This window comes from Falco naumanni, chromosome 1 (assembly GCF_017639655.2).
Source record: "Falco naumanni isolate bFalNau1 chromosome 1, bFalNau1.pat, whole genome shotgun sequence".
NCBI classification, from domain to species: Eukaryota; Metazoa; Chordata; class Aves; order Falconiformes; family Falconidae; genus Falco; species Falco naumanni.
Genome location: NC_054054.1, coordinates 39,747,221 through 39,775,156, shown reverse-complemented (window position 1 = coordinate 39,775,156; position 27,936 = coordinate 39,747,221). Strand labels below are relative to the sequence as shown.

Below are 27,936 nucleotides of genomic sequence, written 5' to 3'. Positions count from 1 at the left end.
CAGATGATTACATCCTCAGCAGCTGGCTGGAATTTGGAAACACAAATCAGTCAAAAACATTTTTGGTGTAAGTCACGAAGTATAAACAAGTACTGCACAACAGATTTTCCAACCTTTCTACATCCCAGATGTCATTAGCAGTAAACTATTTCAGCAAGGTCTGGATTATTTTTCTGAAGCAGTACTTTTCTGTGGCCTTCTGTATTCTAAGCAAGTAAACTAGTTTATTTGGCTTCCTGTATTTCCTAGAGCCAAGGACAACAAGGGACTGCAGTAGAATGCAAGGACACAGAGCAGTCCTGGGCCAGGGTAGGGGTGCTCCCAAGACAAGCTCTTCCCTAAAACACATATCAGTTCAATGGCCTGAAGTAATACACAGCAACTCCTACTACTGAAAGCAAGCACAGAAGTTGCTATCAACTCATCTTCCTAAGCCTTTCACATGTTTTATTGTGCTTGTTATGTGTCATCTTTCCAAAAAAGATCTGTATGGCATATGATCCACAAGAGATTGCAGTGCAAATTTATAGCTACAACTCAGTGAACTTCCTGAAAAAGTGAGAAAGCACAAGGAGTGGAAAAATACAGCATATAGTGGAAGAATACAGTATACAATGGGGGAATGCTCTTAGGTAAGTCAAGAGACAGCCATTTGGCACCCTTAAAAATACAGGTGGGGTAGTAAGGTCCTCAATTTAGATGGAAAATTCTTAGGTTTAATATGGTAAAACTGTACTTACATCTTACAGCAACTTAACAATCCCTCTATATCAACTGGGGGACTAAAATGAACGTACAAATGGCACAAGAAGAAGGCTAAACCTGAAAGACAATGCTCCTGGAACAGAAGACAGCCTACATATCTTTGGCTTTTCCCTGTTGTTCTTTACATTCATTTTATCTAGAAAGACTCTAATTACTTCAGTGGAAGGACAGTAACAGGGCTGATTTCTGGAGCCTAGGACTGATTTTTCGTATGTTTTTCCTAAAAACACCAACAAACATAATTTTGTGACCAAAGAGCGTCACCCATTCTAGGATTAAACTTCTCAAGACTATCAAAATAGTAAGTACTCTACTGCAAACTTAGCTGCTCAGGCGAAAAACAGATCTCTACCGCCACACTAGCATGGCCACAGATGCAGGAATTATTCATCAAACAGTAACCTATCTATAGGCTATAGTATACTATATCTAACAGTAACCATCTACAGGAATGTCTTGGCAACCCTCTGCCTCTATCACAAACAACTTCATAGACAGTGCCATCCGCTTCTCAAGCTTCACAAGACCCATCTCTGGACAATCTGACATGTCACATATCTTAGGCCTCTTTACAAAGCATTTGCAGTTAATAAATCTCCAGCCTCTGCCTCCTTTTCCTCCTGAAGAAGCCCAATGCACTGCACTTTCTCTTTCCATGAACAGCCAGTTAAGACCCTTAGGAAGAGTCTGTATGAAATTGAGTCAATGCAAAATGTAGGAAAAACCCTCTGTGTCAAGAGTTCCACACTTGCCATCTATTCTTAAGCATTTCTGCCAAGCTTTAGTGTTTATTAGAGAAGCATAACAGCATGAGTGGAGGATTTCTCTCCTTGTGTAATGGAACAGCTATAAAATCAACAGGAAGACTCCACAAATGAAGTGTACCATAAACAGACTCACTATGCAAGGTTTGTCGGTCTTACAGAAGAAAAAGAAAATAAAATACAATTCTGAGTTGCGCTCATGACCACTGCCTGCTATTAGAGATATAGTTTCAAAATTCAATTTTCATATCGAATGTTCCCTTTTTTGGGACACTATTCAGCTGAGCACTTGAGTACATGTTTGGAGCCCATTTATGTGCATATATCCCAGTCACCTCCTTAAACACTCTGCTCAGCTAGAACTTGAGAAATCATTATGATGCTTCTTTTCTAGAGCGTCTGTTAACACATCACCAGTGACAAACAGCTATCAAACAGATACTTGACTATCTCAAAAGACAGAACAATCCCTAGAATCAAAAGATCACTGAGAAGAATTCTCCCAAGCTGTCCTGCTTCTTCATTGCATGTTTTGGTGGGTTGTGTTGGTTTTTTTTATATATATACAAGCTTCACATGCTTCCTGCGGTAAACAATAAAATATCACAGTGGTACATGATTTTTCTCAAGTTGTCACCTATAAAAACGAGAAGCAGAGTCTAAACTTTCCAAAAAGAACATTCATCATAAGCCTGCATCAGAAGCACTAAATAAAGATGACGGTCTGACGAAAGAATTGTTTGGTTGACTGCTAGGAACAGTTTGTCTTTCTCAGTCTTAAAGTTAAGTAGAAGGAAAATATCTTTCCATAATCTTTGTTCTGTTCTTTTTAAGTCAGCACATGGCCAGCTTTGCTTTATAAATTCAAGGTATTTTACAGAAGATTTTCCATTAAGTTTACAGTAGATTATTTTGTCAGCAACAAAACTGGCTGCATTTTTTTCAGTAAAATAGTTTTCAACTATCTTTATTTCAGTGACATATTGTTTTGCTTGGAGGGAAAAATACATTTATCTTAAATATAACCAAAAAATCCAGCCGCCTTTATTCTGCAGATTCAAACCCATTTTTTATCTCAAATTAAAGCCATTGTAGAGCAAAAATATTTTCAATATCAAAGCAGAAAGTGTTGTGGTAAAACTAAAACAATTTCTTGGAATCTTTCTTTGCAAAACTATGATTAATTTCTTCTTACTTTAAATTGGGATAAAACAATTCATAGCTGACACTGGATTACATAAAGGTAAAATACTTGGTTCCAGTCTGTAACAAGTCAATGTTAGGGACAGAGCTGTGACCTAACAAAATCCGAAAGTTAGGGGGAGGGAAAGCTTCAGGGCCTCTAGCTTTTATGAGTAGACTGAAGCAAAAATGTATTTGTGTTTTGGTTTTCTTTTTTAAGAACTGTCTGAATTTCTAAAGTCAATAATGTTGTTAAAATAAGAAAATTGTTAAAATATATTTCTTTTTCCAGCTCTCCAAAGATTACATCAATACATGATTAACTGAGAAGTTTGGTCTGATGTTTTTGGGGAAGCTGATGTCTGAATTACCAACACTGTTCATGCCCAAGAAACTATAAACACAAACACAGACTACTCTTAAAACACAGCTTTTCATTCTTGCTAATGCGAGGCTTTTAAGTAAAACAAACAAAACCCTACTGTTTTTCCTGGGAGGCAGGCAGTGTACAGGACAAAAAAAACCCAAACCAAAACAAACAACAAAACTCAAAACAAAACAAACAGACAAGATAAAAAAAAGGAAGATACTGCCAAAACTAAGGGCATTTGTCTGAAACACCAGATTAAGGACAGATTACAACTGCATTTTCAAATGCAAGTTTCCTACATTCTCCTCAGAATCTGCCCCAACCTTTAGGTCTGCCTAATTATCCAGTCTCTCCTCCACCAACTCAAGGGTTCTCTGTCCTGCACACATGAATACATCATACATCCACTACTCCTATTACACAAGCACCTCCGAATTTTTCCAGTCTGTTCTTTTATTCAAAATACTCTCTATGAATAGTGCCTTATCTTGGGACACATGGACGGCCCCAGAAACCATGACATACTTAGACTGGACACTAGATAAATGCTGAAAATGGATATTTAAAGTGAACTGAATACTCCTGCTTAGACAATTCTCAATCCAGACACACTATGTATCAATACATGAACTAGAAATGCTCCAAAGACGACAGGCAAAACATGACAACAGTTCAATATTAAGTTTTACACAAAAAACAGAGCTGTTAAGAGCTTGTTCAGTCTGTATCCCTGCCCCAAATCAGCATTAACTACACTTAGATTATTCTCTAGAGATACTTGCCCAAGCTCTTCTTAAAAGCATCCTATGATTAACACTCCATAATCTTCTTCTCATCATCCTTACCGTTAAGGAATTTCTTTTCTAATATGACTCTTCCTTGCATTTGAAGCCCACTACCTTTGACACAGTCAACAGAAAGGAGGGACAGTTTACTCCCTTCTTCCCTGAAGTATCCTCTCAAAAATAAACACCACACTCCTTTGCAAATGTTTCAGAACACACGGGAAGTAACACAACAAATACTGCTATGGCCTAGACTACTGCACTGTACAGTAAACTCCTTCCACAGAAGGAAGAATTTACAAGGCACAATCAGCACATGCATATTTTGTGAAAAGCAGCACTCTTAAGCCAATTAAGAATCATGAGCTGTGTGCACTTTCTCACCACAGTAACACCAATTTTCCCATTACGTCATCACTGATGACATCTCTGTCCTTCGTATCTTCCTTCAGGACATCTTCAGTGATGTGTCACTCCCCCTCATCCCAAACCACCACCACCCCACCTGAGATATCCAACTACTGTCTTTGGAAAAACAAAACACAAAAAAAAACAAACCCAAACCCACAATATTATGCACTGTGTCCAGTCCTAAAACATACCCAGGAACTGACTACGCCAAAACAAGCATCCCCCCTAAAACAGAGGTCTCATTAGTCTGTATTCCCCTCTCTCTGTCTAGCCGCCAATCTTAAAAAATGTTGCAGGAATATAATTCATCATTTTAAGATCACAAGCAAGAGAGTAGCATTTATCGCCCACTTAAAAAACTTTCTCCAGAACAGCTCGTTTGTCTGTTTTGTACCTTGGCTAGTGCATATTTCCTGGCACTCAGAAGCAGCTCTGCCTTTATTTCCTCTATTCTTTGTTGGTCCTCTTCATTGAAGTCTGACACAGATTCCTGAGATCGGCTGGCCAGTTTTAGCTTCACCCACGCTACACAAAGAACATAAAACAGAAAGCAGTTCCCTTTCCATTTTCTCACATCATATACCATAACAGTTTTATAACTTAAAATCAGAACTTTGCTAGGCATTTCTAGCTACCATGACTAAGGCAACAAAGATCACTAAGAAATAACTCATGGGACTGACCAGGAACAGAATTTAAAATGCATCTTTTGAACATTTCTTTGGAAAGGTGGATCCAGGACCCATTGACTCATTCTGTCATCTTTACAGTCTCAAACTCAAGTCATCACTCTTTCACACAATCCCTTCCCAAATTCTTAACTGAGCACATGGCTAATAGCTACATGGACAAAACACCTTCTCGCACCAATGTTAGGCAGAAGGCAGCATTTGAACTGAAAAAGTACAATGCTATCCCATTCTATCATACTACATAAGATGACCAAAAAACATTGATCATTTAAGCCCTGTGCCATTAAAGCCTACACTAACAATATAATATAAACACCTTTAAAATCAGGGGAAGAGAATCTGGTCCTCTTACATCCATACCCCGTCATTTCAAAGCAATCCCTTAAACATATACCTAAATAAAGATTTGCCATTCTAACATAACACTTGATAAAACACAACTGAGACATTTTATTACCTCGTGCTTTCCTCTCCTCTTCATCTGCACTCTTCAGAATTTGCGTTGTATGTATCACAGATGATCCATTTCTCAGAAGGTTTTTGACATGGGCAGCTAGTGAATCTCCACTGCTACTGTCATCGCTCTCTTGCATGCCTCCTGCCTTGCTTCCAGCTACACTAGCTTTAGACAATATCCTCTGGAAACCTGCAACACTGGCGACACTGCCTAGAGGCTCTGAGGAAGAAGGATTCCCCAGAAGGTTTTTGACACGGGCAGCTAGTGAATCTCCACTGCTGCTATCATCGCTCTCTCTCATGCCTCCTGCCTTGCTTCCAGCTACACTAGCTTTAGACAACACGCTCTGGAAGCCTCCTGTGACACCAGTGACACTGCCTAGAGGCTCTGAGGAAGAAGGATTCCCCAGAAGGTTTTTGACACGGGCAGCTAGCGAATCTCCACTGCTACTGTCATCACTCTCTCGCATGCCTCCTGCCTTGCTTCCAGCTACACTAGCTTTAGACAACATGCTCTGGAAGCCTCCTGTGCTATCAGTGGCACTGCCTAGACACTCTGAGGATGAAGGATTCCCGAGCTCTGAAGTTCTTACAGTGCTGACTTCACTACTTCCATTGCTTTGTGCAAGACCCACCAAACCAGGCTGATTTCTGTCTGTAGTTACACTACTACAACCTTCTGGCTCAGCCCTTCCTACAGATTTTCCTGACCTGAACTCTTTGGTCATTTCTTTCATCATTTCTTCACGACTGTGCAAACTGGTAACAAAAGAATTTTCCCATCTTAAATTGCATGCATCATAATTCAGCGGATTTATTACCAACCCTTCTTCTTGCATACTTCTTTGGGTCATACTCTCATCCCCTGACACTATCTTCTGAAACTGAGGGATGTTGTCTTTCCCTAACCTGGAACCTTCAGGGCCATCCTCCTTTCTAATCAGCACTGGGGAAGACTCAGTAGTTTCTCTTGAAGAGGCAATGGAAACGAGAGGATCACGCCACCTGCCAGCTATATCCTCTGCCTCTGCCAAAAGCTCACGTATTTCTTGCAATGTGCCAGATCCAATCAAAGAATCACTTCCTTGACCCTTACTTCTCTTACTACCTACACTTGAAGTTTGTGATCCTCTATCAACTTCCATTTCATTTTTAAGTCCAGCCAAAGAACTGGCAGTCCATCTCTGCAGGCTGCTGTTCACATCTTTTGACTCACTTTTAGCTAGATGATCCTGAGCACTTTTTGGAACAAGCATGGGACTCTCTTTGTCAGAACGGCAGCCAGGTGAAACAGTCTGCCGCTGCTGGTTTGGTTCAGCTAGTTTGGAGACAGATGAACACTCTGCCTCCCGCTGTGTGGAAAGTGGAGCAGTTATCTGCAGTTGGTGGCATGACATACTGCACTGACTCACTGGTTTGTCTCCAAAAGATCTCGAGAAGTAGGGAGAGAGTTCACGGGGTGACATAGTATCAGAGCCAACTTCTGAATTCATTGGTATAGACATACTGAGAGCAGAAGTGCCGCAGTTAAAACTTGTTTGCAATTTACCTACAAAGAAACAGAAAATTCATTAAGTTTAGGGCTCCAGAAAACAGCTGCATCAGTAAAGGCTACTTTTTCCTTGTACTAAAGGGCTTGTAAAGGAAAGGAAGAATTCTGATATTGGAAAACATTTAGGAAACTGATTTTAGACTGAGACTCGAACTAAGACTTCCATGCGAATTGTCTACTGAAAGATATCTCTTAGACCATTTTGGATAAATATCAAAGAAACTATAGAACTTAATTAAATTGCTTTTAAATAAATGCTTAGACTACATTTTAAATAAATGTTCTTAGATAAATGACATAGTGCTGCTTGAATGCCCAAATGAACACTCATATTATAAAGGTATCCTTGCAAGAAACAGGAGGGCTGTGGGGCAGTATTTCTAAAATATCCTTTTGGAAGAAGTCAAAGGACACACTATGGATAAGCTTGTTTCCCACTACTGGTTAGAAAGGTCCAAAAGCAGACAAGATACACATGCAAACGCTAAAAGTACAACACCTATTTGCTTACTTTGTTAAAAAAAAAAACCCTAATTTAATGGCAAATGCTGTTCTTAAATCCAGGCTGGCAGATACACATGGCAATGAAGAGCCTGCTCCCAGGTACGCCTGCCAACAGCTGTTTACTTTGTTTCACATGCAATTTTGTTTCATGGCCCAGCCTTGATATTTTCAAGCACATTAAACAGTCCAGCGCCCAGCTGAATAATACCTCTGTTGAGGACAACTCTACCCTTGTACCAATTGCCAAGTTGTTTCAGTTGCCAAGTCTCCCACAATGCTTAAAGAAGGTAAAAATAATAAAAGAAAATAAGCAAGTCCAACAAGCATAAGAAGAGATGCGCTTAATCACTTCTGGTCAGAAAAACAGGTCAGTGCAGGATTCTTGAAGTCACAGATATTCAAAGGTATTTTGATTAGACAGGTATTTGTGAAAACCCTTCAGATCCACTCTTCCCCACTGGCTACAAGATGCAAATGCCAAGACAGAATATGCTAAGGAAAATACACATTTGAAGTAGTTGCAATGCACATTTTCACATTTTAATGACACACTACATGGGCATGTCACTGAAGAACATATTAGGCATAATTGAGCACACACTGTTCTTCATATAGAAATGACTCAATACTTGTTAAGGTCACATCGATTTATTAATTTTTTTTATTATTTGTAATGTTGAGATGGATGGATTTATGAACTGATCTGGTCAGTCATAAAATGCATGTAACTTTTTGTCACAGTGAACACACCAAGAAGTCTCAGAAAGAAAGAGAAACCAAGACTTACTTCTCTCACAGAAAGAAAAAGTCTGGTAACATTTCTTTAATCTTCAGATACAAAACACTTTCTTCTTCAGAACTCTCGTAAAAAGAGAAATAAAGAAAATAAAGAAAAAAAGATAAAATGTCACTGCACTGGCTAGAAGATGTCACGTAGCCATGACTCTCTTAGTGAGAAGGCACATTTTCAAAGCTTTTAATGCTTACTTTTCCAATGCCAAATATCTCACATTAGAGATGGGAGAAGATCAACTTGTATGAATGAAATGGCACAGCACACAAGAAGAAACACACTTGACACTACCAGGCCAAGAACAACCTCACAGGTGAGTCTGAACTTCAGTGTTCTCTAAGGCTTGCACAACACAAGTTCTCCTTCCCCATACCTTGCGGCTGTGGAGTGGTCCTTGTCAGCATGTCAGTGGAGTCCTTCAGCGTCCTAAGCTCTGAAGGGGAAAATTCCACTTCCCTGATTGGTCCTCTGGGTACAAATGGCATCAGTATAGTTCCAGGTGACTGATCAATGCCAAGGTTGTGAAGATATATCTGGTAAAAGAAGAAATAAGTAACACATAGAGCACTCTTACAGAACGTCAATAGATTCTGAAGTTGCACGTTTTCCACATCATCTTAAACACAAACCACTTGCTTTAAAACATCTTGTGCCTCAGCCTTGTCCAACTTGCACTAACAGTTCACCCAAAACACTAAAGCAGTCACATGAGACATCATTGCCAGTTTATCCTATTCTGTGGACCATGACTGACAAGCCTTTTTTCTAGCTAGTATGAGTAGGCCTATGCAGTGGACACCTCACAAGCCTTGTGCAGCCCAGCAGAATGACCTACAGGTCTACTCCTCATAAATTTATGTTTGGCAGTCACTCAGAAATAATTTGCAAGGTCTGTTCTGGTGGTGATAGCTTGTGCTTGCACTCACCAATAGCCTTCTTCTTGGGGTTTTCCTGACCTTCATCATGCACCAAAGGTAGCAACTGGCAGTAGCCTGCTACCACCAAACCAGTGGCTCAGCCCTTTCCACAAGACCCAGAAACAATGGAAAAGGTCAGCAAAGAAGAGGACACATCTTGTTCTTGTGACAACAGCCAACTGCTTACAGCCTTTTTACTCAAATGCATGCTCTGTACACTGCATGAGCAAGAACTCTGGTACTTCAGAGGAGACTGGTAAACTTCAATGACATTTGCCAGCTGGAAGGAGAACACAAAGGTTTAGTTTAAACACCTTTTTCCACCCCAAATGACTGCTGCACAGAAAACATTATCAGACTTCGAAATTCAAGCTAGGCAGCAGGGATGTTCCTCACTCTTAAGGACATGATTGTTATGAGCTAGCTGTCAAGGCAAATAGTTGGAAACCCTTTTGTCAGAGCTGGTTAAAAAGTGTCATGAAAAAGCTTTTGTGATGTTGCTGTAGGGAATAAACTTGTGCTGGCCAGGGGTTAGGATAATTTTCTGCTGTTGATAGTTTTATGAAAAGACACAGGTAGTCTAATAGATAATTGTGCACCTACTCAGTGGCCTAGTGTGCAACCAACAAATTTCAGCAGTGCCTCAAAAAACTCCCTGGCTATGAAATAATTTCTGGATACAACCTACTGCACTGGTTTAAGACTATAAAACATAGGATACTCAAGCATACAAATTCTGACCACAATCAGGACTAGCGCAACTAAAGCAATAAACCCCTTCATAGTAAAGACGGCATAAAATGCATGTCTTTTTCCCTTTTCCATATGTACAGAACAAACACACACAGGCACTATTTGCATTTGTATACCACCTATACATGTAAAAATTGCCATCCAAGTATAACTTCATTAACATTCAACAAAGCAGTTAGAGAAGCCAAACAAAAAAAAAAAAAAAATCACACTCAAAACCTAAACAAAAAAAAAACACCCAAACCCTAAAACTCTTCAATATACTAGAGAAAAGTGTTATGAGGCCGAGACCAATTTGCTCTGTGCAACATCCAGGAGACTGTCAGTTCAGACACACACAGCATCATTCCCTGCATTAATATATTTTGAAAGGTGGAGGAGACTCATGTAGATAAAAGCCTACCAAAGGTCATCTAGGATCTGCTGAGAAAGCATTTTCTTCCCTTTTAACAGAGCAACTAAGTTTAGGTACAGACATTATATGCAGAAAACAAAAAGAAACCACCAAATTTGCCTTGGCTTAACCACCTGTAGGGGCAAGTTAATTAGTTTAGGCAAGTTGTGTCCTAAACTAGCCAACAAAATGAAATAAAATGCCATGTAGATCTTAGCCAACTACGTCCTATGATTTTACTGTAAACCTACACATTAACAGCCATGAATATGACCTAATGTCCTCTACCTTGTCAGTGATTTATGAGAGCAGAATTCCTCAGAACCAGAGCTGGAGAACATGCTTAATTATAGATATTTCAAAAAGCAGCTAACAGACAGCCTTTACATCTCATGAATTTCATTTAAAATATCCTCCCTACGATATTTATATTTGTTTCAACATGTATTTGCAAAGACAACTGAGTGAAGAGTGCTTCTAAAACACAGTTCCAAAGACCTAATGATTATAGAAGTCATCTTGTGAGAGGAACAGCCACTTACTCAGAAGATAATTACATGTTTATCATTAACATAAATCTGCATATAATTTTCTCTAACACTCAACAGCTATTAGTATAGTTAACATGGCTGCCACAATCTGCCCTCCATTCTCACCAACCACCCTAAAATGGGGAACAGAGGAAAGAAATCTGCTTTAGCCAAATAAGATACAAAGGAGGAAAAGTATGGAGAGGCTTTGAACATCCTTTATATACAAAGAATCAAGAATTTATGCCTTAGATACTGGAACAAAGTGAACAAGCAAAATGAGTATTTATAGAAAAAAAAAGCAATTTGATTTGCCAAGGAGTTCTGTGTTGGTTTTGCTATTATTGAAGATCTGTGGGTGTGTGAATTTCATCTCTCTTCTGCAGCCTAGCATCTCCTTAGTCAGCAGTTGAGTTTCAACCTCATGTTTGGATAATTATAACCTGATCTTTTGAAAAAATCTGGAAGATCAGAAATGGCTTATCAATGTTCTGCTAAAAGTGCTATAATCAATTTATTTACAATTATTTTATCAAATGGATTTCACTTTTTATCACTAACACTGTGTCCTGTTCTTGCACCCTTTATGTTCCACTACCATCATCCACCAATCTTTACATTTCTCTTCCATTCTGTTACCATGATACTATCATATATACCTGGAAAAAAACAAAAAATACCTTTGCCATATCCAACCCTTTCTTTGCCCTTGTTAAGTGTTACTGGAAAGTTATTATTTTTTCACCTCTGTATTTAAGATAAGCTGAACTAATATGACGGATGACATTCACCAGTAGCACAGACCAGCATAAACCCATTTCATTTAGTCTGCAGTGATGCAGATCCTAAAAGTCTACTAAAAGAACAGTGGGGGGAAAGGGGGGATGGGGGAACAGATAATTCTGAAACCACAGTTTAAATTACAATCAGTTATAAAGGGTCCTTTAAGATTTTTTTACGCTTACATAAAACAATATTTGCTAGTATTTCTAGAATACAAGCTATTGCATGACAGGTTCCCAACATGATTGGATATTGGAAACTAACCACAAGCATGCTAGCATCTTGTTCCTGTGATACCTTCTGTACTCTGTCCTACTCACTCTTATGACAGCCGACTGTACTATGATCTGTTCAAGATCAAAAGTTAAAGAGAAGAGTTAATAATTGTTGTTAGAAAGTAACTTACTGGGATCCTTTCTTCAATATTAAGCTCTTTTTTCTCTGGAGTTTCCAAATCAGTTGCTCCAACAGGGACGAAGTTTTCATCATTTACGCTGGCAAAGAAGTGCCTGGAAACCACTGAAGAGCACTCTGCAGAGCCCAAGCCTTCCTTGTTACTGTCCCCAGAACTAACAGGAAGATTCAAACTATCTGGGGAAATATCACCAAAACTGTCCTTGCTGACATGGCCAGCAGGAATATTTAGGTTTTGAGACTGATTTTCAAGAGCTTCAGAATTCTTCTGGTCATCAGCTGGAGAGTCTCCATCCTCTCTAAGGAGCTGAGCAACTCCTTCACTGGAAACAAAAACATTTGGGTCTGAACTTTGGCCTGTACTATTGCCTTCTGCATCTTCACTGCTAGATCCATAAGCAATATTAGCTGTAAACTTCTGTATCATGGAGCCTCCTAAACTTTCAGACACTCCTAAAACATTGCTTTTTTCTTCTAGAGGCTGCACTGCCCCTACCAAATTTGCTGGTGGAGTAACTTCAGCCAAGGATGTGTTCCTACTGGAAACATTTACTGCATTGTCAGACTGAGATCTGGTCAGATGGTGGACAAGCAGTAAGTTTTTATTATGAAAACGCAAACTTCCCAGGGAACCTGTCCCTCTGGAGGAAGCAGCGACATCATCTGTGGGGTCTCTACTGCTTTTTTGTATTGACAAAATATTGTTTAAAGAACTGGTAATTGCACTGTAAGCTTTCCTTGTAGGAGAAACTCCACCTGGGTCACATGAAGTCACTACATCAGACAACTCCTCTGGCTGGCTCACATTCCAAGCCCCTACCTTCTCCATGAAACTAAGTGATGGGAGAGACTGAATTCTTCCAGTGTGGGGGTACTTCAATTTGAAGGACTCAAAATGTTTACTGTTGTCTTTCTGAGCACACTGCAGTGAATGTTGCTTCTCAATAGGTACAGGTTTACTGGTAGATGAGCTCCCTGAGGTTTCTTCATTTAAGCATGAAGGAGAGGCCTGAGTATCTGATTTGATCACCAGGACACCAAGTTCTTCTGCCTTAACATTTTTCTTTAGAAGTATCCCTGGAGTAGACTGATAGCTTGGATGTGCAAAGTGTACAGAGAATGAGCCATCACCTACAAGGTTAAAGGAAGGGGAAATGCCTGCAACTTTATGTCCCCTTTCTATGGAAAAATCTGAAATAGTTAATTCAGTCCTGCTTACTCCAGGTTCTCCTTCCACTGGAGCACGCTCACTCCATGAAGGAGGTGCTTCCATGTCAGTCACAACTAGTTGTTTAGGTGCACAGTCACTGGTGCTTGTCACAGTAGGGATAAACTCCCCTTTCTCAGATCTCACTACAGGAGATAGTTGTTTCTGCTCATGATCTAGGAAAGCTCCCTGCATTTCCTCAGTAACAGCCACAGCCTTCAAGGTTTCAGAGCCATTTAAATCTACTCCATGTTCCTTCGACATTCTGCCACCTGTTTCAGAAGCCTTTGCAGAAAAAACATCCTGAGCATCTGGATTTTTACAATTGTCTTTCTTCAAATCAGATAGATTATTAGCCATATCAAGCTCAGGAACCTTCTTTGCTTTCCCCAGCTTCTCTAGTTGCTTTGTGCACCCTTCTGACTCACTCTCAGCCATTTTTACATTTTCCTTTTGCATGGCTCTTTCACTTTTTTCTGAATTCTTAGTCAGTGCTGTTTTACAAGAGTAGTTTTCCAAAGATAAGAACTCATCATGCCTCAGTAACTGTCTGTCTTTCTCTGAAAGCTCAAAAACAGTAGTTGGTACATTGCTGTTAGGGGAGAAATGTTCACCTTTTACAGATGTGCTACAGATCTGCTTTGCAAGAGAAGCTTCCATTTGGTTCAGTCTATTTGCCTTCATTAGCATCACCTTTGCAGTGGAGTGTGCTAAATTGTCACTTGTTCGGGGAATCAGTGCCTCCTCGTCAGTACTTTTACAGTCTTCATTTGTCTCCTTGCTCACAAGGAGTTTTCCAGAAAAAGAGGTTGGCTGAGACAAAAAAACACTACAGCTGGCACCACAAGGTTCCACATGACTGAATGGAAGAGGATGCTGGGACAACGTAAAGCTGGATACATCAGAGGGAGATTCCATGTCTGTCAGTGACACAGCTTCACTGACCGGTGAAGGCTTTGAATGCTCCTCAGACACTCCAGAAACATCAGGGACTCCCCTAAAAGAGGCAAGAAAAATAAGTGAACTTCTGATCATATTTTATATTTCAACATCCATATTCTCTGCTTTAATGGAAGAGTCAAAAGTAGAACTTCACTCAAACAAGTAACTGGGGTTTAGCAACATACACATAATTACATCCCCTGAACAGGCCACAATGTGCAGAAATGTAAGTAAGTCCAAACAATAGCAAAAAGCCCTACTGCCCTATAAAATAAAAAGTGAAAATATTATTAGTTTCTACTCAATATGTCAACATTCTTTAACCTATTTAGGACTAAAGTATTTTTTACTAACAGGATGTTTATTGGTTAAATAGAGGAGCTGCTTACACATATACATAAACTTGTGTGAGATTTGTTGGGTTTTCTTTTTAATATAAATCACCTACTTCAGTTTCATTGTATCAATTATTTCTTTAAAGGATAAAAAATAAGCCATGTCTCAGATGAAGATAATCAACAAATTCCTATAAACTTCTACTTTTATTGTGGATTTTGAATTAATAGGGGTTTTTATATGAAAATGATCATCAAACCCCAATTCATATTACTCCATGCAAGCAGGTGACTAGCTCTGATGGAATGAAGTACTGAACCACAAAACGAAGTCACAACATATCACATTAGGAAATAAATCTGCTTCCTATCACACACCAAAAAAAGTACAAGGAAGTCTAACAACAGTAACACTGTAAATGTGTGTGTTTATATGCAGATTTTCTTTTCCTCTTTTTAATAAAGGGCAGAGGATTTCCTGCCTTCTTTGCACAAAGAGAATCATTTGTCATGCCTTGAAATGAAGGCTTGGACAAAGACTTTTACTGAAATAGCTATTTCTTTATGTATTCATACTTTCTGTAAAAATTCGTATTTTAAATTACACATAACATATATTACTCCAGTATATACAAACCACAATGCTACTACATGTATGCATGTATTTACCACTGTAAATACAAGCTGTATCTGACTTTTGTCCCAACAATTTCATGAAGTTTATTTCAGAGTCTAAGAAAGCTAAGAAAGTGTCTGAGAGGATGGAGTTCCTCATTTTCCCATTTTCTTCAGGTACATTAGGACGACAAGTTCAGAAGAGGCTTGTTCTGGTTTTCCCTCATTCAAACTCTTTTGAAGCCAAAATAAAAGATGAGCAGAACTCTGACAATGCCTTCTCTATATACAAAACAGAGTAAACCACACCTTTGTCTTATTTCTGTGACCACAGAACTGTAATTATTTAATTATCAAATGTAGGACAATTCACAGCCACTCAGGAAAAAGGTTTACATTCTGTCACGACACCAGGTAACTTTATCCTACCTTAAGGGAATAAAATTCATTCCTGATTGCTGGAAAAGCGTCTCATCTGAAAACCTTTGGCCTTGTGTTGAATACGTCAGCAGCGGAAGACGGGGAGAGAGTAGACTGTCCTGAATATCTGTTAACAATAACACAGTAATAAAAGCTTGCCAGGCAATCCCTCTTTCAACTGCTCTGCCAACTAATATAGCCTTCAAAATCCAAAAAAATGCCAACTGTAGTGAAAATGATGCAATCCCATGATTTAAATCCTCTGCTGAAGCATGTTCCCTCATGTGTTAAATTCAGCTTTCTTATATCAAATTCAGGTTTCTTCTCATCAATCTCAAAATGCTACATGACACTGACATCTTTAACTTACCCTCTTATCCTTAAACTTCTCTTTGCATACAACCCTATCCTCTTCCGCTCACTGGTCAGCACCTCCCCTCGTGATCTCCATGCAGTCCATACACATCAGAGAATGACCACAGGGCTTCTACCCGGACCACCCTTTACTACTTTAAAAACCAAGAATCCACACTGATGCCTTTCCCAGTCTCCATTTTTCAATAAATTTTGATTACGGCAAGGGCTGCATAGTTGGTTTTTTTTCTTAAGGGTTTCAAGGTACAAGTAATAATAAAACTTAGCCATCATAATTATACTAGTAACACTGTCTACTACTGTAGCAATACATTTTAGTTTCTATCATATATTTCTTTGTTCTTTGAGGTAGCTGGCACTTATTTTTTCAGTTCACTGCCTACAAAAACAAACTGAAATGTTTTATAGCACAAGAATAAAAACCACTATAAGCTGGTATTTGGTAAGTGTAAATGACTACATACATGTTTGATAGATGCAAAAACTTTACTTCCAATACTTTGATAAATAAGCTTCTTTTTTTTTAAGCAAAAAAACTATTAGTCAGAGAGTATGACTTTCAGAACCAGATTTCACATTCACTTAATTTAGGTTCATTAGTTTTCAACCATCTCAGACAAGCCATACTCTGCATCACTTACAGAAGCATAATCACATCAGATAAGATGACCATTACGTACAAAAAAAATCAAGTTTACATTACATCAGCTTTTTCCTGAGGCTCTCTACAATCTGTATTACATCACCTGATGAGTGGTATCCAACCACAAGACAACATTTCTGATTAATTTTTAATTTAATACTTCCAATTAACTTTTAATTACTTTAGAACACTATCTAGTGAGAAGATAATTATATGGATAGAAATAATTCTACATCACACAGCAAAGCCGGCTCAGAATTTGGATGCCCCTTAGTCCCACCTCATAAGCAGCTAGAAAAATAGTAATAGGATTGCTATACAGTTTCAAAGATCCCCTTCTATCTCAGCAGCTGTCTCTACCACATGGCCAGCCCAATGCCTCTTAGAGGAAGCCAAATTTATACTTTAGCATCTGTAGTACAGATGGCACAAACATGCTACATCAACTTAAGTGGGTAATTTTTGTTTTTCTTACCACCCAGTACCTCTTTAAAGCTAAACTCTTCCCCTTACTTTACTAGATAAATACACTGCACTAGTCACCACTCCATTTCACTTTCATCTTAACTATTTGCAATACCAAACACGAATGAAAAGAAAACAAAGCCACCGGCTTTTTTGGAAGCTCACAGGAAAGGAATCAGACTCACAGACTGGTCGGGGTTGGAAGGGAGCTCTGGAGATCACCTAGTCCAGCCCCTGCCAGAGCAAGTTCCCCTCCAGCCGGCTGCACAGAGTCGTGTCCAGGCGGGTTTGAATGTCTCCAGGGAAGGAGACCCCACAGCCTCTCTGGGCAGCCTGTGCCAGGGCTCTGCCACCCTCAGGGTAAAGTTCTCCCTCACATGCAGATGGAACTGCCTGTGTCACAGTCTGTGCCCCGTTGCCCCTTGTCCTGTGCTGGGCACCACTGCAAAGCACCTGGCCCCATCCTGACACTGGCCCTTAAGGCATTTGCAGACATGGATAAGATCCCCTCTCAGTCCAGTCTTCTCCAGGCTAAGTGGGCCGGCTCTCAGCCTTTCCTCACCAGGTGATAAGGGGACTGGAGCATCTCCCTTTGTAACCTCTGCCAGTCCCTCCAGTAGTTCCCTGTCTCTGTGGAACTGGGGAGCCCAGAACTGGACATAATTATAGGTATCTTGAAAAAATAAGTACGCATAGCTACTCCTAAGCAATCTGACAAGAGGAGGCATTCAAAAGAGGCTCTAATGTAGACTAGTAGCACCTGTGCAAAGCTGGTTGAAAAAAAAATAACTCTAACACACATGGAAGTACAGAAAAAGTAGAGGAGAAAATGGCAGCATCGGCATAGAAGGAGCAGAGGCCAAGAAAATATGGAACAAGGTCAGGGAAGTCTCATTTATAACATAAAAGTGTCTCAGGGCTCTGTTATATTACACAGCACAACCTAGACCGTGGTCTAATGTACCAGACTGATTGGTACTTAAGTGATTTTAATCACAATTTGAATCGTGATTTAAAATCATTGAACAGGAGACTGATCTAATTCACTGTAATCTCCTTAGCATTTATTTAAAATGGTCTTTACAGAAAACAGAGGTTTGTTTTCAGTGGCTGACACTGACTTAGAACTAAACAGAGCTTGCACATTAGATTCCTTATTCCCAACCACTAACTGGGAGTAGATAATATTTACAATGCATTTATTCTGTTTAGTGTATATTTACTCGAACAATTTTTTGTTGTTGTACTTGAAAATACTGAGTAGATTAACCATAATTAGCTTGGATACAGAACTGCATTAAAGATGCAAAAACATGTATTTTAAACAAACATTAAGCCAGTTAGAATCTAAACTATCCTGGCTATGTTAGATGTACTTTTTTCCCCTCCCAAATCTTCTTTAACATTTAGAACGATATTAGTGAACAAAGACAATAGTAATTGCAGTTATCAAATTAGACTTGTCATCTCACATCATGATACACTTCATGTTTTCAGAACTGGCATCTCATTTTTATTCATACAATAGTAGAGGAAAATAAGCTTTCCTGATTTTCAGCTTAACTTCTTTACTTTGAATTAAAATGTGTTTTCAAGCTAATTGAAAATCAGAAGTTATTAAAGAAAAAGCTTTTTCCACACAATAAAGACAGGGTATGCTGTCTCTGTAAATGAAGAAACAAAAAAGACTGAGGGAGGGAACCAAAAATAACTAAAAAAAAAAAAACTGTCAAATGCTGTCAGAAATAGATCTTGCCAAGCCATTTTTTCAGAATGCACCTACACATATATTGATAAAATAAATGTGCATATACATATATATACACACACAAGTCACAACATTGGGTTGATAAATCAATGCTTTAAAGATATATTATATCAACAAAAATTCAAGTACCACTCAATGTTTATATTAAAAAAGTTGACCAAGCACTCAAACAGATGAAAAACAATTTAGCATTCTGCACGCACAATAATAAACAGGAAATCCTCACTGCATCTAGTGAGTCCCTTCAAGACCCATTCTTGTCCCTGCCCTATTTGAAACTCCAGAAATCCCTAGGGTCTTACAGTGCTGGCATGCAGATGAGGCAGGTATCTGCCAAGCAATGAATACTGAACTACACGGACCATTGATACAGGGCAGCCTGGGTCACCTGGCATCACAGCATGGCAAAGGATACAAGTTTTAGTACAACTAAGTCCAGCCCTACCTTGGTGGGAAACAAAGCACCCCAGCAAATCCAACAGGAGTCAAGAGCTACCTCAGCAAGCAACAACTTAGACGAGGACTTTGGGTCACGATGAACAAACCACTGATATGAGGCCAGCGCAATACTGTATCCAAAATGGCAAGCAAAATTTTCAGCTATATATAAAAAGAATAGTGAATAAGTAGTTACAAGAACTATTCTTTCCAACCTTGTACTGAAACTACTACTGAAATGGTATTTGCAGGTTCTGAGGACCATAACTCCAGTTGCAAATATCACAGGAGGATCAGAGGAAACTGCTAAAAGATTGAAGAAACATGCCTCATCATAAGAGCCTCCTGGAACTAAATCTGTTTAGTGTAATCAAAGAGAAGATTAAAGGTGACCCGATTACCTTTGTATGCACATATGCAAGAACAGAAATTTGGTCATTAACTTCAGATAATATACAACAAGAATCCAATGTAAAACGCTGAAGCTACACAAACCTAGGTGACAAACAAGATGCTTCTGAGTGCATCAACACACAATACAATGTAGCTGGCTATCTACAACAGAATGGCTTCAACAGTTATTCGAACAGCACAAAAGTCTTGCTTCAATTCTCTCTTCCCTCCCTCCTCAGCCTCTTACATGTACTCCTAAACAAGAGCCATCAAATTCTCTATTTCTACTGGAAGTAGCAAGACTACATCTCAGCAGGAAGGGACAGCTCAAATCTCTCCACCCCAGCCCAGAGAGGTGTTTCCCTCTCCTTTTCTTGCAAAGGCAAGAGAACTCAGAAATTTAACCATCTCCATTTCCAAAACTGCTATTACATTTCAATCCAAACAGCAAGCTGATCTGATTGCACAGATTCACACAGTGGGTTTAGCAGAGGGGATGCAGCAGCAACACGCATGCAGAACAAGGAAAAGCCAGACTCTTCCTTTTCAGTAGCAGACTTCAGCCGACCAAATACACTGCAAAACTGTACCCTCAGTTTAGCCTCCATTTCAGGCAGTCCTGCTCCCCCAGCTCCACCAAGGGGTGTTCTGATTTTGCCATGTGTCAGAAATCTGCCTTAGGCTGACAGCACCCTACCTTCCAACAAAGGAAGGACACGGACCTGTTGGAGCAGGTCCAGAGGAGGCCATGAAGATGGTACGAGGGCTGGAGCAGCTCTGCTTTGGGGACAGGCTGGGAGAGTTGGGGTTGTTCAGGCTGAAGAAAAGGCTCTGGGAAAACCTTAGAGCAGTGTCCGGTGCCTAAAGGGGCTGACAAGAAAGCTGGAGAGGGGCTTTTTACAAGGGCCTGCAGTGACAGGACAGGGAGGCATGGCTTTACACTAAAAGAGGGGAGATTTAGATCAGCTATTAGGAAGAAATTCTTCCCTGTGAGGGTGGCGAGGCACTGGCACAGGCTGCCCAGAGCAGCTGTGGATGCCCCATCCCTGGCAGTGTCCCAGGCCAGGCTGGACGGGGCTTGGAGCGACCTGGGCTGGTGGGAGGTGTCCCTGCCCATGGCAGGGGTTGGGACTAGGTGATCTTTCAGGTCCCTTCCAACCCAAACCATTCTATGATTCCTCAGGGGTTTCCAATTTGAGGAACTGTGGTGGTGATCCCTGACTTGAAACAGCAGATGACTGACAAGACCAGGAAAGAAGAGTGAGGAAAAAAGGGAACAGAAAAAAAAGGAGGAAAGAATAGTCAAGATTCACTGCAGCCACATCCTCAATGGAAATCCTCTCTTCCAGCTTGCCCACTGCAGCAACCTGCAGAGATGGCCTGTAAAAGCACCCTTGAGGAGTTCAACAGATGACATTTAACTGGGGCTACAAAACCAAATTTTTTATATATATATATATAATATAGAATTCCTGCTATGTCACATGTTCTACCTCCTCCGGCATTTTTTAATCTTATAGCACATGAATTCTAATATTTTCAGTAACTTCTTCATGAGGCAGAAAGATCATTACTATCATATTTGGGATGCTTACATTGATTTAGGGGCTCATTACACTCAAGACATAACCTAGGTTTTGCAGGCAGAGAAGCTGGTGCTTGATGCTTAAAGCAGCAAGTGACGTCAGTACAACACTCTTCAAGCATCTCGTGTCAAAACAGTAATTCTTCCTGCTGTCGCTCTGAAGGTCAAAAGCTTCCTCACAGTTGAATTCACTGAACAAGCAAAGCTGGGCACGCTATTTTATCTTACAGCCTGCTGACAATTCTGAATGCCAGAGTCAAATTGCCATTTGTGGAAGATAAAAAAGGAAGGCAAAACAAAAACAAAACCTTCTTGGCTTTGTCAATCTGTTCCACAATGTAAGAGGAGCAATTTCAATACAACTGTCATTGTGATTTCCCTCCCTCCCTAAATGAAATTCAAAACACTTTTGAAGAGAAAAGGAACAAAATTAGTATTATAGCTTATGTTCCTCCTTTCCCTCTCACCTTTCCTCCTATATCTGTAAATGTAAGTGCATATACAAAAAGCCCGTAGCTACTGGCACACTCTCTAGAGAGCAACAAATAAAATAGCAGCAGTATAGAGAATTCTCACATCTTTGTATCATATTAAAAAGCCTTATGCTTCCTCTTTAATTCCAGTTGCATTTAAAATGCAAAACCTGACAAATAACAGGAAATCTTTCTTGATGAAATGGTTTCCAGTTCTGCAAATGACAATAATGGGAACAAAATGCTATAAAATATACTAAATACAACAACCTTACACAGAGGATGTAGGTGAAGATGCAGAATGCCTAACCTACCGTGTCCTTCCACTTTCTATCTTCAACCTCAATTTCCTATATGGCAAAACAAAAAAGGGGGGTTTATTCAGTATTAAGCAACTCTAACCAGACAGCAACTCGCTGGATGTTCACATGGCTTTGCATCACAAAGCTGTTTGTAGACCCAAACATGAGATAGCCAAGAGTGGGTTTTATTTCATAAAGGAGAAAACCTCTTTGAAAACATCTCTGTAGTAGTTCCAAACCCACAGCAGCCAGCAATTAATTCAGCTATACAAAGCCTGTGTGCCTGTGTTGCTATGTTAGAATAGGACCTCCCTCCATCTTCCTAACACTCTGTCTAAAAAAAGAAAAATCAAAAAGGCTTATCCAGTGTAGACTAAAAGCAACACATTAACTTTCTACGGGCAAATGCTTGGGATTTCCAGTAAGTTACCTGAAATTTTTAAGAAATAAAAAAAAAGTGCTGGTCTTCCCTTTAACACTTTTGTATCACACGCAGGATTTTACAAGTTCCTTCAGTAGATGTATTATCTCTACTCTAACGTCATACCAGATTCTGCTTTTACAGATAGAAGTCATCTTCTGTCTTAAATGGAAACGCATGTGTATTCACCACTATAAAGTTACCAGAGAATCCCTGAACAAGTAAAACAAGGTTCAAGCAGAGAAACAGCAATTTTTTTGAACCAGATAATCCAAGTTAGCAAAGCCAAACTCAGTCTTTGAAGAAAGCATAACAGGAGACACAAGGGCTAGTTGCAACCATCAGTGTGAGACCTACAGTGGAAGGCACTCAGCTTTGGGCCTCAGAGGGGTTGGGTTCAGTATGAACCAGAACCTCAGAATCCCAGTCCACCAGAGATATTCTCTCTTCTTAGAGGCTCTTTCACAAAGGATAGATTATCAAAATAACCACAGAAACTGATGAAAATGAGCAAAAGCTGTACATTGCAATAACAGCCAAACTCATAAAACCCTCAAGAGTTGCTATGAATGCCTACCACACTATTCCCAACGCAATTTCAACTCCATCCCCTTAAGCAGTTGTTTAACTTCAGAACAAACAAAAACCCCAGAAGCAACCTACATACAAGTAGGATTACACAAGCAAGTACAGGAATGGCAAACTGCGTGTTCAACTTTCAGTTAACTGGAAGCAATACGGGTTTATTTTATAATACCACAAGCAATCATGTTATTTGCCTACAATAATTTAGTTTTTTCATGAAAAACCCTAGCCCAACGGTGTACTGAAAGCAGCTTTCGAAGCACCTTTATACAGCAATTTCAGTTACATCCTGGAGAAGTCAGTCACAAATACAATAACCTAATGGGAAGAGTAACACCTGCTTTTGCAGAGTGATCCTCTAAGGCAGGGGTCCTCAAACGACGGCCCGCGGGCCAGATACAGCCGCCAGGGTCCTCAATCCGCCCCCCGGTATTTACTGAACCCCCCCACCCTCCCCCACCGGGGGTTGGGGGGAAACCAAGCAGTCACAGATGACTGCCTGCCACTTCACCCGCGTGCTGGCCCCCTGTTTAAAAAGTTTGAGGACCTCTGCTCTAAGGGGTATCAATTCAAAAGAAACACTTTAGGCTTAGTAACAGCATTGTTACGTGTTTCCAAGGAAGTGTCTGCAAGTACATGCATAAAAGGAATCTAGGTGGGACAGCATAGAATAAAGAAGAAAGAAAAAGCTTTATGAGCAGGTAAGAAGCTCACAGATGACACAACAGTAAGTTACAGTATACATACACAAAGGTTTGTGCAGGAAAAATTAACAATTCAGTTGGAATTGAGACAGAGCTAATTTTGGAAGCCAAATGTTAACATACAGTGCATGATCACTGATGTTAGAACTGGCATTTAAGAGTTGAAAAAAACTCAGAAATCTATGTCTAAATGCAACAACTGCTAACTTAAGAGCAGAATCAACGGATTAACAGTCATGTCTGGGGGTCTGGTGAACAGTTGTTTAGCACAGTAACTTGGACACACAAGGAAGCAGAAATGCAATAAATGGAAATAATGCAAATAAAGTAAGACAAGCAAGGAAAGCATTCTAGCTTGGGTAACTAAAACGGCTACTGAAAACAGGCTTGGCTAGTTTTGTCCCCCGTAGAAAGCACAGCACCACTTCAGTCATATGGGTATTGTTAACCACACATTACTTGGTTCTGAATTTGTTAGGTTTGGTTTCATTAAATGTACATGTACAAAAAGGGAAAGATACAATACTTTGCTGATTAATGCCCACAGTTGAAGCTTGAAGTTAGAAAGCAAGAGGAAAAAAATGAGCAAATAAATTAACAAGAAAAATGGATCTGATAAAAGTTGGCTTTATTTCCATAAGAAACAAGTTCATTTTTTTGGGGACAGATATGTTAACTATGATTAACAGCAATGACTGAAAATGTGAGTCTCTCCATTTCCATTATTTTGAAGTTTATTAGAAATTATTACAATGAATCCATAACATGCTTTGTATCTTAAGATGCAGAGAATAACGCTGCATCTTTGTAAAGAGAAGTTTTCTTTTTCAAAGATGTACTACTACCAGTGGACTAAAAATTATAGCACCAGAATTGACCAGAATACTCTGACTCCACATGGGAGAAAATGAATGTAACTAAGAACAGATAAAGGTGAAATACTAAACCTTGAAACTTCCCAAACCAATCTTTAACTAAACTGTGATGACTAGATGTGAAAGGAAGCAACAGAAACACCTAGCTTTTCTGAAGTAGAGATGTTAGAAATGGAAAATATTACTTGTATATATAAATTGCACCCAAATGCAAGTGGTAGCAATAAGGATTACTAATAGGACAAGTAAACACTATAAATGGTGGTTTATTGCCACAAAAATATAAACAAACAGCCTGGGGGAAGGGGGGGAGAAAACAAACAAAAAAAACCCCCTCATGTGTCTAGATTGGTGTAAATTCCAAGCATGGAACATAATACAACCATGATATCATGAGAAATAAAAACCAGGACATTTAACATCAAAAATAAAGATGACTGCCAAATAATAGATGCACAATCCCCACTACAATACCAAAAATAATTATAGAATCACAGCATGGTTTGGGTCAGAATGGACTTTCAAGACCATCTAGTTCCAGCCCCCTGCCATGCCACCTTCCACTAGACCAGGTTGCTCCAAGCCCCATCCAGCCTGGCCTTGAATGCTTCCAGGGACAGGGCATCCACAGCTGCTCTGGGCAACCTGTGCCGACGCCTCACCACCCTCACAGGGAAGAATTTCTTCCCAACAGCTAATGTCAATCTGCCCTCTTTTAGTTTAAAGCCATTCCCCCTTGTCCTGTCACTACAGGCCCTACTAAAAAGTCTGTCCCCTTCTTCCTTATCAGCCTCCTTTAAGTATTGAAAGGCCACTATTAGGTCTCCCCATAGCCTTCTCTTCTCCAGGCTGAATAATCCATCAGTCACTTTGGATACCTGAAGTGAGAGCTTGATGAATCATTAATGGTGTGTTAATAGAGCTAGAAACACATTATGAAAAATGGAGTTATAACAAATTCATCTGTCCTACGTGAATACATCCTGCAGAATGCTGTACTTGATGCAGCAACAACTACTTGCACACAAGCACCGATCTGCAGTTAATATTCCTCTCACCTATGATACTGGAAACAGCTGTGTGCACATTCTTTCCCTGCACCCAGCCTGCTGGGGATCACATCAATAAACTGAACCCCACGTAAAAAAAAACAGTAACGTCCTTCCTGTGTATATCCAGGATGAAACATATACAGCGCCCACCCATTGTGCAACAGCTAATCAGAATTACGGAATGTGGAAGTGTGCTACTCTGAGATTAGTATGGCTGGAGCAAACATTGGTGAATTACGATAAATAGAAGAAGCAGCTAAAGTACAAGGAAACATCAAGTCAGAAAACACATTAAGCTAGAAAAACAATAGCTATTATGATTAAGTGATGCAGAAACCCTAACTGTTCACCATTGCTGCATTATTCTTAAAGGATGCTCACAGCTGTACTACAAACAGGGCTTTAACACCCCACAGATGAGGGTTTTTTATTCCAAACCACACTGTTAATGGTAACACTTGTAAACGTAAATACAATGCACACGGGTTTTCACATCTTAGTGCTGTAATTAGCAATATTGAAGACAGCACACCAATTGAAAATGGGTGTTCTAAAATTGGTGTTCTACATCCCGAGGCCCAGGTGACCAATATATTGGAAAGAATCAAAATCCCTATTAATGTGCTACATTCCAATATGGGTATTGTCCAAACCCAGAGGGAAATGTAAGGACTTGTAACAAAGATAGTAACATTGATATGAATGAAGACTGTGTGTATAAACTTGTGTTTAAGCACTGGAACACTCATTAGCAGAAGGTCCTGTGCCCTGACAACAGAAGGATGACAACAAGGTTGTTCCATTTGACATACACAGCTCCTTTCTCTGTCAGGCCAACAGGACAGCAGACTACAGCAAAGCACCACCCCAGGACTTGACAGCCAGTATGCTAGGCCACCGTGTTACAGGCAAGCTAGATCACTCATGGGGGGATAGCAGGGAGGGGGGAAGAAACAAAACAGTTGGTGCTTGTGAGTGCAACAGTAGAAGTGGGTAAACATCAACTTACTTAACATTTTGCACACAATTACCACCTTCCCCCTCCATGCAGTCTTTGTTACACTAGCTTCCTACATAAGCAAATCCCTTATCTGGATAGTTTGGGTTAAATCTTGCAGTAGTATAGTACTTCTAGCTATAATTCCTCAGTTTTTCCTCTTATCTGAAAAGGAATACATATACTGATTAGTTAAAGAGCAGTAATACTTGTAAGATACCTTTGTAAAGAGCTACTGAAAACCTTTTAAACCTGTATTTGGGGATTACTTTGTCTATAAAGATCTCCTATAAAATGCAGTGAAACATAGAAGCAGTGCACAGTAGCTTCAATATGTGAGAAAGGGGTGCAAGCATACACACACTTTTATCAAACTGTTTTTCATGTTACCAATGCAATTATGTCTACTTTATTATTACATCTCCTATTCTAAAATTATCAAATATTTTTTACTAACAAATCTACATAAATTAAAATTTCATTGTAATTTTAAGGACGCAGAGAACTATCACCTCACCTAGAGAGAACCCAAAAAAATTTCTAACTTTACTCAGGTTTACTACTAATTCTAAAGGAAAATAAGACTACAGTTTTACCAGAGAAGAAATAAAAATCAGTTCACCTGTTAAAAGATCCAGGGAAGGTCCACAAGCCCTTATCTCGTTTTGAAGACAGTCTTTGACAACAAAATTACATAGAATGTACCTTGTAAACACCAGTTCTCAGTAAAAGAAGTCAAATCCAGGTCAGGGATTGATTTAAAAGGAAAAGTAAGATCCTAATTGTTTTGCAGTTAAGTAAAAGGCAACTTTGAACATACCCAGCAGTAAGCCATGTGCTGTATCTCCAGGAAACTGTCTTCCAGATGCTTCTGCTGAAGGCAAAACTCCTTCCTCCAGTGTAGGGAACTCCGTCAGGTCATTTCTATCACAAGTCAGGCAAAGCTTTGTCTCTGAGGCAGCAGTTAAACGGCTGGCATCCACTTCTGCTGGAAGCTGATACCATGACTCAATTTCCTAAGAACAGGTGGGGAGAAAAAAAAAAAAAAAAAAAAGTGCTCTAGCATCAAGAAAGTTTTATAAGACCTGCTTCCAAAGGAAATAATGACTAAGTTGTGAAACAATGGAATTATTGGTTCTAAATTCTATACAAATACTCAGTTTTTAATGTAAAATTATGATGTGCTATAAACTCCTGAAGTCCAGAGTCAATCCTCACTACTGCCTAAATTGTCATTGCTCACTATATGATCACCAGACTTCCATCACTTGTCTGA

At 39.6% G+C, this 27,936-nt stretch overlaps 1 protein-coding gene across 5 annotated transcripts in view; it reads right to left on the bottom strand.

Moving 5' to 3' along the window:
* Positions 1-27,936, bottom strand: part of ALMS1 (ALMS1 centrosome and basal body associated protein) — a 76,136-nt gene that overhangs the window by 32,131 nt on the left and 16,069 nt on the right. For all 5 annotated transcript variants that reach the window (XM_040590727.1, XM_040590742.1, XM_040590734.1 and 2 more), the window contains 6 exons: positions 27,481-27,676; positions 15,594-15,711; positions 12,058-14,269; positions 8,648-8,807; positions 5,427-6,974; positions 4,672-4,802 (listed from right to left, as the gene is read on the bottom strand). In XM_040590727.1, coding sequence (XP_040446661.1) covers positions 4,672-4,802; positions 5,427-6,974; positions 8,648-8,807; positions 12,058-14,269; positions 15,594-15,711; positions 27,481-27,676 — 4,365 coding nt within the window. The remainder of the gene's footprint in view (positions 1-4,671; positions 4,803-5,426; positions 6,975-8,647; positions 8,808-12,057; positions 14,270-15,593; positions 15,712-27,480; positions 27,677-27,936) is intronic.